At 39.3% G+C, this 21,735-nt stretch overlaps 1 protein-coding gene across 1 annotated transcript; it reads right to left on the bottom strand.

Annotated features, from left to right (window-relative positions):
* Positions 1-8,173: 8,173 nt before the first annotated feature.
* FBXL3 (F-box and leucine-rich repeat protein 3) lies at positions 8,174-19,250 on the bottom strand. The gene is made up of 4 exons (XM_009703662.1): positions 18,888-19,250; positions 16,359-16,481; positions 13,259-13,430; positions 8,174-8,817 (listed from the first exon to the last, which is right to left on the bottom strand). Exons 1-4 carry the CDS (start codon positions 19,248-19,250, stop codon positions 8,174-8,176), a joined length of 1,302 nt encoding a protein of 433 aa, XP_009701964.1.
* Between the last annotated feature and the right edge of the window lie 2,485 nt (positions 19,251-21,735).

Below are 21,735 nucleotides of genomic sequence, written 5' to 3'. Positions count from 1 at the left end.
TCCCTGTGTTGGAGCTAACAAACCTGAGTGCCTAGATGTGCTCAGTTCCCTCAGCGTGTGCCTTAGATCGGTGTTCCTGTACTTCTTTGGTTTGTACAACTGGGACCTATGCACTGTTCTGTGGTTCATGAGCGGTGTGGGAAGGGGCAGTGAATCTATCAGAAGGTGGCATGGGTGCTGTCTTTTCACCACTTTCCGTCCTTCAGCTGCTCTGTAAACACAATACAGATGGCTCTTCCTAAGATTTGTGTGTGTTTTCTAGCACAGATTGAAGGCAAACAGCCTGTTTTGATGCCAATTTTGATGCATAACTGCCATGTTCTAGCTGTCTCCTGTCTTAAAGTCTACTTGAGGCTTCAATTAGGTCAGTTTCAGAGAAGTTATGTTTATGTTCCTTTTAAATTTCTTTAAAAAGCATGGAATCCTTAATACGAAAGAAGCAATGAGTCTGTGGGGTGTCAAAGTCACAGTTAAAACTCCACACTTGTCACAGATTTGCCTGTAAAAAGTGAGTGCAGACGCTCACTGGCAGTGAGCCAGTCGTGGTGCTGTGCCAGCTGCAGTGTCCTTGGGTCCTGTTCCAGGCTATGCCTAGAGCGGCTTGGCGGCTAGGTCCCTTTAAACCCAGCTGACCAAAGCCATGGGAACACCGGCTTTCTGGAGACCGGGAAGGTCCCTATACACAAAACCCACACCTGCAGCAGCATAATCATCTCCAAGTGTACACTGCTTGCTTTTTGTTTGTTTTGGGTTTTTTTTTAAACTAGTTGCAGAGTGAGTAGCACTCCTGCAGAGGTTGTTAGTGCATCATGGCTAAGCAGTAACACAGGAACTCAACTCTGCGGTTTTGTTTGGCTTGAGCCAAGTTAATAGTGTGCTGCAGCCAGAGAGGGGAGTACGCAGTGTGAGTACACAGTGATTTAGTTCAAATCATAACCATGGCAGAAGATTAACCTTGTGTTTAAAAGTCAATAAAATTAATTAGTTGAATTGCATTATCATGTAATGGGATGAGCATGAGAGCTAGTGGGAGAGGAATGGGGTGATGAGAGCACCTCTGTTCTGCAGGGGAAAGCTGCTGATTAGTTCCACTGTTATGTGAAATTCATCTTCTGCCTCAGCCTGAAAGACTTGAGTCTTTGCAGCCAAAGTCACGAGCCCTTGCTTTCACCAGCTGAGCTTCAGATTCTTTAGATTACCCACCGAGAAGGTATTCCAGGAGGCACTAGGGAAGCTAAAGGGGTGCAGCAAGCCTGTCTACAGAAGGTACATTCTTGCTGATGTGTGCTTTTATGACTTCGAAACCCTCAGCATTATTGAACCCACATTTATCTTCTCAGGAAAAAGCCTCAACCTCAAAACCAGTGTCCAAAGCTCTGAAAGGGAAATAGGATCATGGAATGAAGCCAATAGAAGCCCCCAAAGCTTCTTCTCTAGCATTTGCTAAAAAGCTTGTAGCATGGATGCCGCTAGAGGCCCTTCTGAGCCTGAAGCAGATACCGTGGTAGGGTAGGTCATGCTCCTTCCTAGCAGAGGTCTCTGCCTAGCCTGACAGTGCTGTGTGTTCCCTGTGCAGTACTGCTTGTCTTCATACGGGACCTGGGGACCCTACGCACCAAAGTTGTTCTTTTCCCCTAATAGCTGGAGTATTTTGTGATGCATAGAAGAGCCTTACAGAACTGGAAATGCCAAATCCTGGAATACACAGCTAATTAATAGTAGCTGAATCCCACCTGTCAAAGCTGCCTTGTGCAGCTCCTAACCATCAAAAAGATGGCTGTTTGTTTTTGGACCAGTAATATCTAGAGAGATTATCCAACTTGACATAGCTGACTGGTTGCAGAGGTAAAACCTTCATGATTATTAAAGAACTTGATCAAAAAGAGTGGATGTCTATATGAAAGAAGTAATCACTTTTCCTGTCTGTGGTCAAACATAACTTCATGGTTCTATCAGTACAAGTTTATAATGTCCTGGTTTTTTTGTAGCTAAGTAAAAGCCCTTCTCACTTTTCCTATTTTATCTGTACAATCTGCTTAATTTAGCATGTTTTACTCTAACCCTAATACTCTGTCTGGTACAAGGAGTTGCTTCAAAGGGAAACAGTTACATCCTAGGGTGTGTTAGTTGCAAGCTAGAGGACAGTAAATTTCTGGCAACAAAAAAAGATAAAGACAACTGTACAGTTACTTGCCAAGGATACTGCATCCCTTCCAGGCAGAAGCAGAAAGCAGCAGCTCTTCGAGACAGACTCTGAGTGTACCCAGCAGCAGGTCACGCTGACGCTCATTTGACAGTTCCTGCATGCAGCCATGTGTGTATGCAGGTCTGTTTTGCACTTTGAACTCTATCCTCAGTTTAAAGGTACTGATTACCAACATAGGAGTTGCCCTTTTTTTGACAGACATGAGTTCTTTCTGAGGCTGGTATTTATTCCTTCTGGCCACAGGTGCTGGAGAGAGAGTCCCTCCCTTTCTTTGCTTCTCTCAGTTTGGGAGTTTTTGTTCAGAAACTTGAAAGCCGGCTGTTCAGACTGAATGCACAGCTGGGTGGAAATAAACTCCACTAGCACACACCACAATTCTGGAGAGGTACAGTTGTTGAAGTTTATTAATTATTGCACTGGAAATAGTCTCACTAGCGTTTAGACTGAAGTTAGCAAATGTAGGGCTCTCTTGTAGGCAGAATCTTTGAGTTAGGCCTATAGAGTTAGATCCAAAATAACAGAGGTGATGAGTAGGCTACTTCTGTGAAGTTTAGACAAGCCCAGAATCAATCCATAAAGATGACACTTTTGTCACTTAAAAAGCAAATGTTTGTGACCTCTAACAGCTTCTGTACCCCTGATGATCTGGTGTTGTTTCTGCCTGAAAACTGCCTTGAAACAGCTTGAGCATTTGAGGTGGCCATCTTCTTGCTGAAGGTTGCACGGGAGAGCAGGAATAATAGGCTCACACCTACCATTGCACTCACAACCAGCTGGTATTAGCACTCGCCTGATGGTAGGAACCAGGGGACTGTCCTAATGGCCAGGCTCAAGGATAAACTCCTCCAGCAAATGCATCATTGAGTAATCACTCATGCTTTGATACAGCAGTTATTGGTCACTTTAGACTGGGCTTGGTTCTGCTCCCTGCTTTTATGCTTTTATGCGTGTTGCAGTTAAGGGTAAAAATACATGATCGTTTTATAATACAAGCATCTCTGTCTGCACAGTCGTCTTGTGCAAGACTGCTTCATTTTTATACCACTGGGCTGCTCAGGGCTGTAACCCACACTTTGCTCCAGTAGGGTTCTCCAGCAAGGATTGTCATACATCAAGGTCAAATAGAGTGTGTGGCTCCTGTTCCCATAAGGACCATGGAATGAGGAAAGCTGGTACAAATGCTTGCTGCCTTCCCCCTCACAAACTCACTCACAGATGTTCTGGACTAGGAGAGCAGCTGCCTTCAGTACCATAACTGAGGAGGGTGTCAGTGACCTTGAGGTTCTTCTGGTTTTGAAGTCACCACAACTAGGGAATAACTTGAAAAAGCAGAGCAGGCTTCTGCTCTTCCACTTACAGTGGTCTAAAGTATAAGTCTAAAGCATAAAAAAACCCCACCATCAGCTGCCAATTGCAAATTAGCAAAATTAGATAATGAAAATAGACCTTACCAGCCATCCAGAGAACATCCGATGTTCAGTCTAGGGAAAACTAATAGAATTAAAAGAATCATCTCCCATGTCACATCACACTTTAAATTTAGTATTAATGGTAGACTGAGTCTGTGGGGTTCTGTGATTAAAAACTATTATTGTGAATGAGACTCCTGGAAGGAATTTCCCAGCTGATACCACACCATCTAACATACTACTACCAAAATGGCTGGTGAGCAGTTAGAGCAAAGCAACACCTCCTGAAACAATTTAACTTGGAGGGTTCCTGTCACCCTTGAGAGTCAAGATCCCTTGAAGGGCTTAATGTCACAAGACCACGGGAGAAGGGACTGCTCTAAAGCCTGCCTCATTCCCGCTGTGTTAAGGCTGTTAGAGAGTGCAGAGAACAGCTTGTGGCTGCCTGAGCCTCCCAGGGCAGAGAGGAGCCAGTCATCAGGTAGGTGGACAGGACTTCAGCCCAGGTGCTCTGTTACTGTCGGAGATTTCAGCTACAGAATTAGGAAATCAACCTTTTTCCTCCTTTCCCCCAAACACTCGAGCCTTTGTTTGGGGGAGGGCTCGGGGTGGCACTTTTCTCTCTTGCTCCTTAGGGATAAAACAGCAAAACTTGCAGGATGCCACATCCACCAAAGTTCTTGCCTTACTAACGTTTAAATCGGGTTCTGAGATGCAGGCTGCCCGACTGCCAGTTCATTGACTTCAGCCTGGATTACAGTTGTTCACCTTATAGCCACAGGAGACTATACAACAGATGAAGTACAATACAAGGAATCACAAGAATCTTTCTCTTTACTCACGTAACAGGCCATGACAGCTGATCTTCGTGCAGGATTGTCCTAAAATGGCAAATGACTTTTCTGTCATGCATCGAGACTGGAAGGAACACGTATTTCCCTCTGAAAGGTCCAAAGCTGTCCCAGTTCCTCAGCATTTTGCAAGAAAATGCCGTCTTACAAAAGCACAGGTGGAAGACAGAGCAGAAACAGTCCGTTTCAAAGCACTTGAACTACCACAGCCAGCAGTGGATGTGATCCTACAAGGAAAGCCTAAGAAAAAGGATGAACAGATGGACATACAGAACACCTAAGGTTAATTCTGGTTTCACTGTCCTAGTTTTGATTAAACTTCAATCCTGTCTCCAAGGAACTTGTTTGTACAGCACCTCTATTTCAGGAAAATGAATTTAGTTTGTAGTCTGAACTACAGACACTGAAGTTCTCAGTCCCTTTAAGATTTCACAAAATTCCTCATTGAATCAATGCTCCCATTTTAGATACAGCAGCAGCAGCACTTCTTTTTACCATTCCACATGCAACCAACTAGACCGGCCAGAGATGAAGCCAAATCTCTCTGAAGTAATGCAACAATGTTTAGATTTTAGTCAGGCCTACTCCAAGTATAAAGAGGCCCCGCTGAACCCTGCTTTAAATTCACAAGAAATTAGTTTGGCACACATCAAAATTTTAACAGCCATTGGAATAGATATAGCTAGTCTATACCTACGTAGTTAAATCAGTTGCATAGTATTAAGTGAAAGTTTCTGACTAAAAAAAAAAAATCCCTAAAAAAGCCACTTAAACTCACAAGTTTGTAGCTTTAGGTAAATTGCAGGAAACTACAAAGTCAATGTAAACAGCTGTTCTTAAATCACTCACCTTTTCCCTTTGGATAGATTATCTCATGGTAAACTAGCCTAACTGGTCAGGATCACCCCAGCTGTTTGGCATCAGCAGCTTTCAAGAGTAATTTTATATCAAAAATTCCCTGAAGTGATGTAGCACTTCTGTTCAGAGGCAAGATTTGTGACTGCACACTTAAACAACTCCTATCCAAATCCGGACAACCAAGCCAACACTGGATTAGCTGCTTCTGAAAACAAGAAATAAAGGTGAACCCAGGGAAAATTATTTTATACAGCAATAACATGCCCGTGTTCATGTTTCTAATGAACTTCATGACAGTCTGTGGTACTCCTGTTACTACCTGCGTCATGGATTTTTTTTTTTTTAATTGTTCATTTGTTCCAGCATGTGTAGAAGGCAAAATAAGAATTGTACAACATTTGCCAAAAAGGAGCATTGTAGCTTTTCCTGAAGCTACTAAGAATACAGGCTTGCCTGGGAAGTTTGTTTTATAGCTGGATTCTTTGGGCTAAGGGTGCTATAATTGGTTTGAGGTATAAAAAAAAACGCTGACCTTCAGTGGGAGAGCAAGCCAACTGCTTTCAAGTGGTTTTCTTGTTACAGTACTGCGTTTCACCTATGAAGGACTTTTTGAAGTCTATGCCACAGAACAGAGGTGACCTCAGAAGAGGCCAGCTAGCTCCCTGGCTGGGGAAGCAGCTCCGTTCCAACTAAGCCTAGAGCCTTCAGCCGTGAACACGTTCCCCACCTCGACCCAAAGGAGGTCTCTCTGTGAGAAGCAGAACGCTGGGTTTCAAAGATGTGAATTCCAGAAGCGAGAGAACTCTGGTCTTTAGGTTGTGTCTTGCCTTTCAGTTATTCCCACTACCACAGCAGTAAGCGACGGACTGACTTACCTCACTGACACCGCGACACCAGCAGTCACGGCCCAAAGAGGTTTTCGCTACGTTACGAATGAGATTACATTGCACACTAATTTAGTGAAAACACATCCTCTCCCCAAGACTACTCCTGTTACTCCACCTTTATCATGCAGAGAGTCAGAATTAAAAAAGCCCAGTGGTTTTTTTATCTTTTATGCACTAAATATATTGACACCTTTTATACAAATAAAAGCAAATTATAGTATTACATTAATTTAACAAATTCTAATACAAAAACCGTGTATTTCATAAAATGCAATTTTTAAATCAAAGCTCTACAGAAACATATAGCTCCCCTGTAAAGATGTCCAGTCTGCTGAGCACTGTTTGCTCAAAATATAGTCATGAACTTAAATATGCTCATAAGTGTACTACACTTCAACTATACACTTGGATAAACGTTGCTGACATCAGAAATGAAGAAAACCTACTTATTGCCAGAACTAGCTGTGCAGCTCCAGTGCACAGCAGCCGCCAGCTGAGCTCTGTGCAGCCCACAGCTGGAGCACAGCTCTGCCTCACTGACGACTGACCGTACCTTTCCAACACCTTCAGCGGTCACCTGAATACTTCACTGTTACCAGTCAGTAATGTAAAAGACAAAATAACGTAGCTGTTGGCGTCACAAGCCACACCCAGATCACAGGTGATACGTTGCCTATACCATTTACAGACTAGAAACTTTCCTTAATAAAACCCATTTACCAAATATTCAAAACAAATTTTTTGCCTATTGCTCTACTTCACGCAAGTTTACTGCTTTTCGGTTTTTAACTATTATGAAATGATGGAACTAGCTGAATTAAAGGTATCCAAAATGATCATCTATCAAACATTCACTTTATACATAACCATTTCTGAAACAGATTTACAGTATACAATTAGTTTATACAGCTTAAGCAACTGTTACAATGTTATTTCTCTCAAATTGAAAGCAGCCAAACAATCTAAGATTTTGTTAAAAGATTCTTGGTCACCATTCAAATTTTAACTGTCTTGTCTCACACCGCTCGCATCCACGACATCACATTTAACACTGCAGGGTTCATTTAATAACCTATACGTTATTCTATCTAACCGTATGCCGCAAAACCAGTTAATGTGCAAGAAAAGCTCATTAACTCCTATGTGTTTTTAAATACAATGTATCTACATTTTCCCCAGAATGCTTTCGCTTCCTGAGCTAGACATAAAATACCTTAAAACAGGTTTAGACACAGATCTGAGACCCCATAAGCAAACTACGTTAAGATGCATAGAGGGGGAAAAAACCACACCACTTTCGGTAGCTGGCACTACTATTGGTTTGCACTCTAAATATGTTTTCAATGGATCTAATAATCTGTTGAATAAGGTAGCAAACTTAGTATTTTAATTGTCTAACCTATATTACTGTGTATTGCTCTTGCCTTTTATGACTTTTATATAAAAGAAGTAGTATATTTCACAGCCTACTAAATACTCCTTATAATCTTAACCTTGTCATCTAGGTGACTGGATTTAGAAACGCTATAGTCTGCAACAGAAGCATGCAGTTTTGGTGGGGTTTTGTTTATTTTTTAAGATCAAATCTGATCATGTTCAATCCTAGTATCTAAATCAAAGGAGGACAGCATATTAAAACTGGTATTTTGCAGGTACATTTCAATATTTTAAATACAGTTTTTTTTAATTTCCATAAATGTTTGAGGTCACTGTCAATGAAAAAGAGTAACTCTAAAACAGAAAACAGATTTTTGTTTGGATGAAAAGGTGTTTTGGAGCTGTCCGTGATCTATTTTTGAATCTGGATTTCATAAATAATTTTTGAATAAAAGTTAATTTTCTAATCAAACAAGTAACTTACAGTAAAAACTGTAGTATTAAATAAGCTTATACAGTAAATTGCAATACGGCAAGCTTGGGTTTAAGGTGCTATTCCATCCACCCCGAAGTCTTCTAAGGACTTTACCATGTGGGCATCATGTCCGGGAACCAGACCCTACCGAGATGCTTTGAAACTTCCCAGTGAATCTGCTCCAAGCTGTATTTCTGATCAGGAATCAAAACTTCCTCCATAATAGACAGCTGAGAGAGACGACCGCCACACATCTTCACAAACTCAACAAAGGCACTGCAAGAGACTTCACATTCCCCGAGGCCAACGGCTGACAGATACTTGCACCGTTCTGCAATACGGATCAGCTCCTCATCCAGGGGCCGCAATCCATTGGCGCACACCACCAGTTCAACTAACCGAGGACATGTCATCCCAACGCGGCCAAGTACGTCTTTGCTTACCGATCTTCCAAAGTAAAGGTGAGTGACAGGTATTTCGTAACGAAAGAATGGGTCAAACTCTTCTTCATACAAGAAAAAGTACATTACTAAATTTACTTTAGGAGAATGCTTGATGAAAGCGTCCCAGCTGCTCTTCTGAATCGTGTGGAACTGAGTCTGTCCAGGATTTTCACTGACAACATCAATGCGCAAGTGTTCTAACCTGACATGTTTTTCAGAAGACAGAGCAAGCAGAAGCTCATCACTTAGCAGGTGGTAGTTCAGCGCCAGTTCACGTAAACCATGACACTGGTCAGCCACGCAAAGGATACCTGGGAAAAGAGAACATTATGAAAGGGGTTACACAGATGAACATACCAATAACTGAACAAGAAACGTAACAGCGAGTTCGTTTTCACGTGTCAAGAGAGCACAAAGACCATCTATTTCAACATGCAGTCAAGACCTAACATCAAAACAAAATTGTACTGCACAACCAGGACATGAATCTTTTTCACATAAGCATGGTCTTGTGACTTTTTCATACCTACAAGGTAAGGTACACGTACACTATGCAACTACATCGCTATTTTGCTAGGGAAACATAAAGAAGTTGACACGTTTCATTGTATACTTACCTGTGGGAGTCGATTCTCATGTGACAAATACATAAATAGCATACTCTGACTGTTCTGTCCTGTTGTAAGACCACATATACTCAAATTCATTTTTGTAACAGGGGCTTACTCCTAATAAAAGTATTTCCCTAGCCCACTCTGGAAAAACTGCTGTCCCCCTCTGTGGCTGACAAAGCGGCTGAGGAGGAAATCTGTCACCTGAGGAAAGCCAGCGTAAAACGAATGCCAGATTTTAACTAAATACAGAAGTTGCTGCTGTCAGTATTTGTTCTTTCTAGCAAAGTATAATAAATACTTAAATTTGGAAAAGCAACAGCAAGAAGCAGGGAAAGCACTAAAAACTGGGAGCAGTAATTCCTAGAAAAGCGATTTTCAGACTCTCCCTTTAATGAATCAATATAACCTGCTGCTCATGGAAGACAAAGACATTAACAAAAAGAATTCAGTTCAGTCTACAAGGTTTCCACTCATCCTATTTGCAGATACAAGCAATGGTACCACACTGGTAACAGTACTGAAAAAAAAAAAAAAAGCAGTACAACCAAAAGCACACAGTCCTCTCCATTTCACATGACCCAGAAAACCACGTGAAATTTAGGATATGGTCTTTCCTTTAGTAGAGGAGATGAAAACATAGCATTTAATATGCAACTGAAACACCTGAGCTCAATACTCTATAGCTTTGAAACGATGGGAAGAAATATAGGAAGACAGCAATTATTTTAAAATGCAGTTATTCAACTCAAAAGACAAGCCTATACTGAGCCTAAAACCACTTTCTTAAAAAAATGACTGTAAAAATATTGCATTAATAAATATACACCAAAAAAGCATGTATTTTCCACCTGAGGATCTGCAAGAACACATGCCTCAGAAGCTCTTCTAACTATATCAAATACTGTCATTTCAAATATATAAATTTTATTAATGAATTTAAAACCCCCTGAATTTAGGTAAACAGAATTTTAATCCAACTCGTATTGCAACTATTTCCTGTAAAAACAGTTGATCTATGTAAGCATACTCATTATTACATTCAGGGGGGAAGGGATGGGATCCAAGATGAAGTGAAAATCCAGGATTTTTTTTTTCTTTTTTTTTTTTTTTTTAAGATTGGAGTACAAAATGTGAACAACTAAGTATAACTACAAACTTCTGTGTACCTTCTACACATTCCAGAGATCACTTCCCGTCCTTAAATCATAACAGTTATCCTTACAGCAATACTCCTGCAACAGGTACTACGACCACTCCATTTAAGCAGATTCACACACGTTTTTATACTGAGATCTGTTGACAGATGAAATATTGTAAACAGCGTTTCAAGCTTCAGATACACTGCCTCATCACTACACAGTTTCAGAAAACAACTTGCTACAACTTAGCATCCAAACCAGCTTGTTGTCCGGACTGCTACCCTTCAAAAACTAATCTTTGTTAACTGTAAGGGTACTTTACTGACTAGTGCAATGCAAAAAGGAAAGAACTGGCGTTCAACTTGCTGCGATCTTTTATGGGGCATGGGCTGGATATCCACATCCCACACTGGCAATGACATAATATATCCTGCATACAGAACAGATAATGAACACAGTGTAGGTAGATACCTGCTGGAGGGCCTGCCTGCAGCCCATGATGCTAGTGGTACATTCACAGAACATCCCCCGGTGCTGCCTAAACCTTTGTGTCACCAAGAGGTCAATCACTCTGATACCATACAACACAGATTTGCATCAAAAAAAAAAATATCCATGTACTGAACTGCTGCTGGAGACACCCTACATCCACTCTTCCCCCCTACCCCCAAAGCAGAGCCTTTATACAACCTTTACAAAAATACTTTGAGTTCCCTCTCTGCCAATAACTAATATTTCAGGTAATAAACAACAGCACATCCACGTGAATTTAAAAATAACCATTATTTTGTTTTACAAGGTACTGTTGCAGTTCTAATGCAAGTTAACATTCAGAGGGGAAACGGCAAGCAGAAGAAACTTCAGATATGCTCCCAAAGATCAGAAATACACCACTGCCTTTGTTTCTCCAGCCCAAACTCAAACATGCCTCTTTATCTTTGTACAGTAACTTAGGGATTATTCACAGCACCCTTTGGAAGCAATTCACAGTTTGACAGCAATCTTTTCCCTTTATTCCTGCAGTAGTGGAGCCTCTCTTGCACTACTTGCATTCCTGTTCTCTGTCCTTCACTAGCACATTTCTTAAGAACTAATCTAGTAATGAACATGTTCCCCCTCCTCCAACTGCACTTTGAAGGCATGTTATACCATTTTAAGTGCATCTATAAGTAGTTTTGCATAACTCATGGCTCTTTTGGTTCAATTAAAGTTTTTCCACATTTATAGCAGCCTGCTAATTATAAAATTCCCATTAGAAAAAAAATCCAGGTAAGTCTTGGTGCTCAAAGTTTCTCATTTTCCTTCAAGAGTGTAATTTTTGCAGCCTGCCTGCTCTGAAGGCAACTAGCCACATACCAGCTCCTTTCTTTTATTCTACTTTTTGTCCCATCTCAAGGCACGCTCATACCTGAATTAAGGAATCAAACCTTCCTGCCGTTTGCTTACCACTCTCTGATGTTGTCACTAATGCATCCGATCCCATTCTATTCACCTCCGCTCCATGAAGGACAACAGTAGTTATGCTCCTTGTTCCTTAAACAGGCATTGCTGTTTCTCACCCATTGTTCCTTCCACTTAAAACATCATAAAAGATACATCAAGCAGAATACAACAGTCAAACAGCTTTGTAAACCCCGTGCCCCTCTCCCACATTACCAAGCGCATGATGTTCCATAAAACCTTCTAGCACGGATTTGCCACAAACCAGCAAAGTCTGCTGGAGCTGACAGGTTGCTCTTGGATTCAAGTCCATGGAAATTACTCTCTTTGCCTAGCTACAAATCACTGCTGGAGCTTCTTCCTCCCGACAGACACGTTATGGCTCCTGTACTTCTCCGACACAGGGATTCTCAAATCAAATTTTAAGTCAGAAAAACCAGTCAAACAATCTCATTTAAACAAGCCCCTATCTACGATTACAAAGCTTTGAAGGAAATAGCATTCCAGTTAACACACTGGTGAACATTTTGCTGGACAAATCTGCTGCAAAACAAACCTGCATTTTCAGGACTTCTTTATACAAAACCAAATACAAGACTTTGTTTGAGAGCTACACCTGCAAAAGGTATTAAATTTGTGTTTTGTTTGTTATCACCACAGCAACATGCCTTCTGCTACAGTATCATTTTCCCCACATATTAGGAGTCCTGCTGGTGAATTTTACATATAATATACCTAATATTTACAGCTGCAATATATTTGCATGAAGAAAGTTATGGTGACTACAGTAGTTTCTACTTATCCTCAGAAGAGGATTTTAACTAAGTTGCCACCATCTCATTTATAATTCCTCTTCCATTTCTCAGTAAAAAAACCTGTTTAGTGTTAAGTTGATGGGCTGTGAAGCAATCTTAAACTTGCTGTGCATTGCATGAATCTTCCACAAATGTTAATTCTGTGAACTTCAGCAATCTGAGTGCTTTCATTCTGATAGGAGCTGGCTTCATTCTTGCTACAAACACACTGAAGAGTGTTAATGAAGTACATTTGGTAATGGCAGAAGTTCTGCACACCTCAGTCTCATCGCCCCTTTGCTGATGCTGTCTGCACTTATTCTCCAGCAAAGATTAAACTGCTTTTTTTCAGAATGACTAAACCAGCATCTTCGTAACCCATAACACTGCAACATTCAAAAACCATATATAATGAACCGTGGAAAAGAAACTCATGTTCCAAAAAGATTAATTATACTGGAATACTTAGTAATTGCAGAAGTAGTGCACTATCAAGTCAATACATACTCTTTAAGGTCCACAAGAGGTTTGTTATTTGTCCAGAAGAGACAGGAATTATTTTATTATTAGCTCAGTACTCTGCAAGTGGTGGGATGGATGGATGGATGGACAGCGAGTTGAATTAGTATTTTATTCAGTGACAGTTGCTGTAGATACCACATTCATCCTCGCTCTCACCCCACTCCTATTTTTTCAGAGGTTTACTGGTTTCAGATGGAATTTAATGCATACATTAAAAAACCAAAACAAAACATAGTAGCTTACCAGCTGGAGAAACATGAGGACAACTGCTCATTTTCAACAGTTTGAGCGTGTCGCTGTTGTTAGCCACTAGCACTTTGAGAGATGGATCATCTACTGGTGTATCGTCAATCTTTAGTGAAGAGAGGGATTTGGAGTTTACAAACACCACTGTCAGTGCAGAAATAAAGTGAGACTGGGAAAAAAAAAAAGCTTAAATGAAACAGCAGTATCTGAAATAAAAATCTCAATGGTTTTACACTGTACACAGCAGTCCTAGTCTTCTTTTACTTATTGACAGCATTTGCTGAAAATGTATTCTTTTGATATTGCATAATTAAAAATTAATACTAAAATGGACATATTTTTGAGTAAAGGAAGCAGAATAATTTTTTGCTATCAGTCTATGTATTTAGCAAATCAGAACGTCTAGCGTTAAACATAAATCAAGAACCTGACCAAGGACAATCCACTACACAAACTTAAATCCATAGGAAGACCACAAGCAAAGAGAAAGCCTAGAAGCCCTAATTTTGAGGATAATTTGCAAGTCGCGCTCTAAAAGAAGCATCTTCTAGACCAAGAATTCCCACATGGTGAGTTCTGCTGCATTGGTGAGATGCAAACACAGTCAAGAGTGGCAACCCTGTCCTGTTAAGATGTATCCAAAGCCTAATGATACCACTGCCTGCCTACCACCCACAAAGACCATTTAGCATTTGAATGGATTTATCTTGGAAAGCTAACTGGAGCGGTCCAAACAGAGCCAAGGAGCAGGTGATCAATTAATTACTGATTAAGCAGCATAGATAACGTAGGTCCAGTGCTCAAGGTTGCTCCTCAGCATTTTTATGTAACCACTGAAACTCAGCAATAAGGACAGAGCCCAGGACACCTTAACTGAAGAAACACAGACTAAGGAGCAGATACAGCAGCCCTTGTAGAAATCATTGGTGGTACAAAGGAAGTGAATAATCAGCTTATCTTCATGATTTCTTACAAGACTGACTACATAGAAGACTTAAAAAAAGTACTTCCTCCATGCACTACATTAAGTATCCCATAAAACTACCTGCTACTTTGATTTCAATAGTGTCTCACTCTGAGCCACAGGCACATGTAGAATCCTGAATACATGTATATGAGAGAAGGCCTGGCAACAGTATTTGGTCATTCTTATGCAATACGTTTGTGTTTTTTTATAAAACTCATATACAGTTATATTTAGAGCAAGAATTAATATTTTCACATTAACATAAACTGTCAGTCAGTTCATGCAAATGGAAACAGAAAGTTCAAATCGGAAGCGTTACGTATTTTGGCTTTAGGGACCACTTCCAACTATACTGACAATATGCTGATTATATACATTATGTACAGAAGAAAAGGTGCTTTAATATTTCCACTCTGTATTCTGAAAGTGTTAATGCTGCGGTTTTATTCTCTGTATTTAGAATGTAATTTACTTCACTAAGAAGGCAAAGGAAGTTAACCATGTTTACAAAAACATGGTAACTTGAAACTGTAGTTTGAAGAGCTAACACAAGACAGGTAATATCCCAAAATGTAAAAGCTAGTGATTTAATGTCTTTTCAACATTGCCACATATGTAGCCTATAGTATGATTCTCCAAAAGATTCATGTAGAATGTGCTTAGTGAAAAGACTAAGCAACACAATGCTAAATGTGATTTAAAAATATCTGCCACACGTCACATTACTTGAAATCAGAAAAGCTCTGATGAAGATAATGCAAAGTAGTTCAGACTTCCTCTGCAGTCTGATTAAAAAAAAGAATTGTATAGCGTTAACTATTTTTCAGATCCATTCATCTTTGCTTGCTTCTCATCCAATGGGCCTGTTACTAATGGCTTCCCACAAGAACTTATTCATGGTCCAATTCAACTCCTTAGTTTCATTAGTGGACTAAAAAAATTTAAGAATCATTGTCGGTCCCTGTATGCTCGTGACAATATTATTGGAGTGGTAAACATCAAAAGGCAAATTATGCCTAGAGTTGATTTTGGTTCATTTTGAATATATTTTTTAAAGGCTGCATGTGAACCTATTAGGAACTGTCATGGTTGAACCCCAGCTGGCAACTGGAAAAAAAGGAAAAAAACATACAAAAACTAGTTAAAAGATCTGGAAAGCCTCTTTGAAAATTAAGGATTAAAAATACATATTCAAGAGAACTACATGACGTGGCTGTGATGACTGCCAAGGATAATAATTGATAATCCTTCTGTAGCTAACCTTGCTTAAACTCTATAGCCTACTTCCTTTCCCGAGGCTGTCCCTAGTTCTTCCTTGTCCTTGCTGCCGTCATCAGCAATGACATCACTGAGATCCAGGTAATGGCCTAGTTTTATCTGGCCCTTCACCTACATGTGGACTGGATTCAAGAACTGAGGCTGTGAGACATCAGAGACATCACTGCCATAGAAGCAGCAGTCCAGGTTGCCCCAGGCCCTCTCCTGCTCCTCAGCAATAGTATGCTTCTACCTCACTAGCAGGAATTCTCCTTAGAAGCACATACAAGAGATTTGTTGTCTTCTAGATTAGATGCCTTCTAACAACATCTAATTTTTCATAAACATGCAAGGTAAAAAACTGACACAGAATTTCAGAAATAATAGCACGCTTTGCCTAATAATCTGACCCTTGACTGCATGACATGAAGTATCAAAAATCATGATCATACTGCTTTCTAAAGAGAGCTCATTGATCATATAATCCCTACAGCAAGTCCACATGGATAGAACTCTACCACTCACTCAATTATAATCATCTCCGAAACATCCCACACAGTACAATTACCTAGACATGAATCATCTAGCCTCCTCACTTTCACCATGTTGCTCAGTATTACACTGAGGTCAATAGACAGGAGGACTTGGACGAACAAGGTCAGGACTAAGTTCTCACATAATGCAGAGAATGAGTGAAACTTTAGTTATCCATCTTAGTACAACATCTCAGTTCTTCCCTGTAATAAAGGCCAGTAATAAAGTCTTCTTTACCAAAGATTCATATTCATACAATGAAACTTTTCATAAAATTATAGAAATGTTGTAAGAAACATTGCAATATTTTGCTATAGGAAAATATACATATTAAAATACCTTTGGTAAATCCATGAAGCTTGGCCGGGCAGTTGAAATTAGCCCAAGTGTTTTCAGAGAGCAATTCACAAGCTGTGATAAAATATCACAAGCTGCTTCTGCAGATTCCTTACTACTGTCCACCTTAGAACAAAACAGATTTATTGTTCAGAAAACACTGCATCAAACACACTTTTTACAAAAAAGCAGAGTAGAGTAGATGTACTTTAATGTTTTTTTCACTTTACCTTCTGAAATGTGATGTCAAAAAAACCCCACAAAACATCTCACAGGGAATCCATCAATGTCATTCTTTTTTCCCCAAAAAGTACATACCAGAAATCCAAGATAATTTGCTAAAAATTTACCACTCTCCCAAACACTTTGGTAGAATTTAGCATAGTGAAGGGTCAGCTAAATAGTTTGTTCCCAGATATTCAATCCACATCAAATAATAAGCAAGTGGAGGTTCATTTGGGTCCAGAGCCTACCCCACTTCCTCTTTACATTCTCCATTATTAAAATGCAGGAATTCTGTAAATCCTTTATTTAGTGTGTGAAAAAGCTGCTTCCTTTTACAGTGACTCAGCTTATAACATAGAGCTGCTGCAAAGTTAAGTGTATTATCACATGAACCTATATGACTGGTCCTTCATCATTCATACCACAACAGGTATGCAACAGATACTCTGAAAAAAAACACCACCATAAAAATCTTCATTAGTCAGCTTGTTACACAACCGAATCACTTAATGTTCCCCCAGTGGATTTCCCCCAACACTCAGATGTGCTTGCCGAATAACCTCTTACATACAGTAGGCATAGACAGCTTTGCAAACCTACAGAACAGTAAAAAGCTTGATCACAAGGATCAATTTTAAGTCTACCATAAGCCATGCTACCTTGGTAGCAACTGATCGAAGCCCAATGAATGTTCATTTCTGCTTGAATATAAGTTGAAAAACCTTGGTTTTCAACAATCTTATCTTTCTTTGCCTACAAAAAACCCCTAAGTTTTCAGTTGTGACAGAGTAACAGTCAGTGTTATATCCATCTCCTTGTGATTATCCTTGCCACTTCGTATTTCCGGCAATCAAGTGTTCATTCTGCTACACCAAGAGACAACTGAAGGGATGCGTTCAAGAAATGATCTGGGCATCACTCTACCGGTGAAGGGCATCTGAAATCCTTCAGAATCACTGGTTGCAAAGCAACTTAGACAGGAAATAGACACTGGAAGGTCATTCCAATACTGCTATAGATTTTCTTTATTTGGACACTGATAAAACCTCTGCAAACCTTGCGATAAGAGTTTGTATCTGGTATTGCATCAAGCAGTAGCAATACACGTGATCAGTCAGAGGTGCCCCAGCTACCCACGTGCTGATGATTCCTACATTAAAACCGCCAGATCTCAGAATCAAACAACTAGTATGTCCACCTTGCTACAGAAGTTATTTCCTTTCCAAATTTGTCACATCGCTGATGCATATGCAGCCACAACTCTTTCACAGCACCCTTTCAAAAAACAGGTGATAAGCAGGCCAATGTTTTCATCTGCTGAAAACAATTCCATGATGTTAACAAAGCCAATTCTCACCAAATGGTATTTCTCAGACAAGAACAATCAGCAGACATACCATCCTGTGCAAATCCCATGTACTTTGTCAGTTAACTGAAACGCAGCTGTGCTGAGTAGATGCCATACATGGACAATCCCAAACAATTTAGTACTAAAACTGCTAGTTGCTTACTAGGAGTCCTGAAGTCACTCTCTGTGCACCAGATGTTTTCTAACCATGAACATTAGATCCAACTCCCTACAAGATGTGAAATGGGAAAACGGTCAATATATGCATCCTGATCAAACTTAATTCCAAGGCAGGCACCCACACATACAGTGGTATCAGAACGGAAGTATTTCTGCCCACTCACTGAGGCAGAATTTTAAGTAGCTAAGATGCTACAAGAAAAACGAAAAAAACCAAACAACCAAACAAAAAAATCCCCACCTAAGGGAATTAAGGCAATGGAAAGGTACATTCAGAACTATTATTCCAAGTTTTGTCCTGAAAATAAATCCAAATAAACAAATGAACTGGGAGGTAACCTCCACGTCTATACGCCCATTTAGAGAACCCATTTCTTCAGTATACTAGGCCTGAAAACAAGGCCTACCACACTTCCCCACTGACACCTGCCGTATTTATTTTTAAATAACTGACAATCCTAATGACAAAAAGACCATCATAAGCCTTTCCTGACTTTTAGTGACGTTCTTTAATTTTCAGCATGTTAAATTGTTTTGATCACAACTGTCAATTACCACTTATCATCAGTATTTCAATTACTGACATTAATTAAATCATACTTCTCATGCTTTGATATTTATACAGATGAACCACCAAAACTGCCTCAAAAGTATCGGAGACATTGCCTTCAAATATTCTAAATAAAATGCAAAAAAAAAGAAAAAGAAAAAAGAATGAAGTTCAACAAATGCTTTTATTTTTATAAAATTACTTTTTAAAAGCCTATAAAATACACTACCTTGAAGCTCACATACTGCAGGTGATTGGAATGCTTCTTTATTATTTGCTTGATTAGTTCAGGATGTGTAGCCCTCAAGTAAGACGTAGCTGGTTGATTCAGTTCAAACTCAAAACACCTCCAGAGATCAGGCATATGAAACACTTGGTTCCAGCTTCGGCAGACCTGTGATGCATGAGCACGATCCAGAAGGGGCAAGTACTGAAACACCTGCAGGATAATGTCCTGAAGCAGGTTCGCCCAGTCAGGACTGTGCACAACTAGAGTCTTCTCATCTATAACCTTGTTTCTCTTGGATTCTTTCTCTGTTGTCTCTTCAGATGAACTGCTGCTGGCCTCATTAGTTTTCCTTCCTCGTTTCATTCTATAAAAAAAAAAAAAAAAAAAAAATTCTATGTATTTTGTAAATGTAACAGAGCTGAGAAGAACAATATTAATAGAAAACTGTGGAGGTGAAAAAGCATGTTTTCTGTAACCACACTTTTGCAGGGCTTTTTTTCTCCCCTGTATGAAAGAAAAAAAAAAAGCCCAAGTAACAATGAATTCAAAGTGGTAGTCTAAAACCAGCATTGCCATCTAAACAGATAACTTTAATATTACTTCTTTAATTATTAACAGTGCCAATCCATTTATAACCGTCGCTCTCCTTCCAGTGTTTCCCTTTTGTGTTTGAGAACACTCTGAACCTAATTTGTTTTACTGTTTCGTTGATTATCACTCTACATTCCCACTAATGGAAAGATATTATTCTAAATAATTTTGTGAACACTGACATTCATATTGCTGCTCCAATCCTATTTACCAGAAATAACATTTGAAACCGTGGAAGGCAAAAGTCAGGCAAGAAAGTAAATAATGGCTGTACGCATGTTTGAGGTGTTGCATCTTGCAGATGTTGTATCCGTCCAATTCATCTTTATTCCCAGACAAGAAGAACCTTTTTATTTTTTTATTTAAAAAAAGGTTACTTCAATATGCATCTATTTTAAATCAGTATCCTTAAAAACACATTTCATCAAGAACATTGGTGTGCTTTCGTTTTTCCAACTAACTAGTAAATAGGGATTATGAAAGATTTCCAGTAACAGTCTGGAAGTTTCAACCCACAAAAAAGTTTACAGAAGAGTCGGCAAACTTTCTTCAAAATCATATTAAATTCAGTAAGTCTGAGGCAAAAGGTTCTCTCATTCTCAGTAGCACATACTTCTTCCATAGTGGTCTCACTTACAGAAGTTCTACCTTATATTACACTATTAAAGAGGAAAAAACCCCACCACTACATACATCTGAAATAAATCTAGCATGAGGTTTTGATCAAACTGTGTTCTTTTGTACCTGCCAGCTTACAACTGAACTTAACATCCCGTCATTTATTTTTAAAAGCCTCAACACGATGCACATCATGTCCTAAAGGGCTATGAATGAGACCTCACACTAAACCACAATACACTCAATTCTAGTCTCTAAAAAGCTAAAAGAATCTGGGGGTGGGTGGGCAAGCTTGATATAAGGACCTCCCAGACCCCATGATTTCTATAAGATAAACATGGACTTCATACACACTGAAATCATTCTGGTTTAACATTCAAGTACTATTACACATACAGGATTATCATATGCCCAGTCCATTTGGGACCTGGATAATTCACTTTCCCTGCTATGTACTGCAACTAAGTAAAAGTTTAGAAGTCTTTTAAAAAAGTGTAATATGCTAGATATACAAGTGAAAAATTATACTGTTTATCATCCAATGCATCAAAGATTATTTTCTCAAAGCCAGCATCTCCTTAGCTATCTTTAAAACACTTTAATCCTACCTACTCACATGACAAAAGCAAGCTACCTCTTAAGGTCCGAAGCTATTCATAAAATGATGTCAAACCTGAACACACTGTCATGAAAGACTGATGAACAGAATTTATCTCTTGATTTTTTTCAATTTCATTTTTTAATCCCAGTAGCACTTGGAGGCAAGCAGAAGGTGAAAACACTACTCGGCAAAAATCTCTACTTGCTTCCTGAGAACTATTTACTGTGATTCACAGCTCGTGAGTACTAGACTATGCAAAACATGACTCCTGTGCTGAAACAAGCTTTCCACCCAAGAGTTCATTCTGTTGCTGAGCCATTAACTTCACTGGTACAGAAGAAAAACAAGAAAACTGAATAGTGACTCAGAACCATCTGCAACTAACAAAGAAGTGAAGGAACTGGATTTTGCCACTGTGAAAACTGAATAATTAAACATAAAACTAATCAAGAATTAGATTAGCAAATCCACTGCAAACTTGTCATGTTTGTGTCTGAGATAACTACTAAGCATAATCCAATAATATTATTTGTAATAAGCTAGTCTGAAATGCAACATTCCTTTAAACTTTAAGCTAAAGAGATATTCCAAACAAGTGGGTTCTAACGAGCAATTACCATACACAAGCTATTCACTTGCTACTTGCTAAATTTGGGATAGCACATTTGATGTTTTTAAATCTCTCCAAAGCCATGTCTTGTTAATCTGCAGAAAACTACATAAGGTAACTGTAACACTTGGCTCTCCAAGCCTTCCTTTACAGAAATCCTGCCTCGTCTTTTGCTAATAAGGTAATATACGTGCATGAATTTTCTAGTTAGGTCGGCTACTTTTATCACTGTATTAGGGGGGCAAGTTCGGGATTTTCTCCCTTATCACATTACAGGGGCTGTTGTGCACATACAGTAGAGCTGATTCACATATACAACACATTTACTATAACTGATCTTTTCAAAGAAATAAGCACTAGATCTGACACTTTTTTTAAAAAAAAGAAGAAAAGACCAGGAGTGAGCTGCAACTGACAAAACTGAATTA

This window comes from Cariama cristata, unplaced genomic scaffold (assembly GCF_000690535.1).
Source record: "Cariama cristata isolate BGI_N322 unplaced genomic scaffold, ASM69053v1 scaffold35357, whole genome shotgun sequence".
Taxonomy (NCBI): Eukaryota; Metazoa; Chordata; class Aves; order Cariamiformes; family Cariamidae; genus Cariama; species Cariama cristata.
This window is presented reverse-complemented; position numbering and strand designations above follow the sequence as displayed.

Bases quoted from the DNA above. Each gene is read 5' to 3' on its own strand.
- FBXL3 (XM_009703662.1), bottom strand. From the start codon at position 19,250: ATGAAACGAGGAAGGAAAACTAATGAGGCCAGCAGCAGTTCATCTGAA. The intron at 16,482-18,887 runs GTAGTGTATTTT...TTTTGTTCTAAG, and splicing joins TGCAGTATGTGAGCTTCAAG to GTGGACAGTAGTAAGGAATC. The intron at 8,818-13,258 runs GTAAGCTACTAT...CTCTTTTCCCAG, and splicing joins TCCTCATGTTTCTCCAGCTG to GTATCCTTTGCGTGGCTGAC.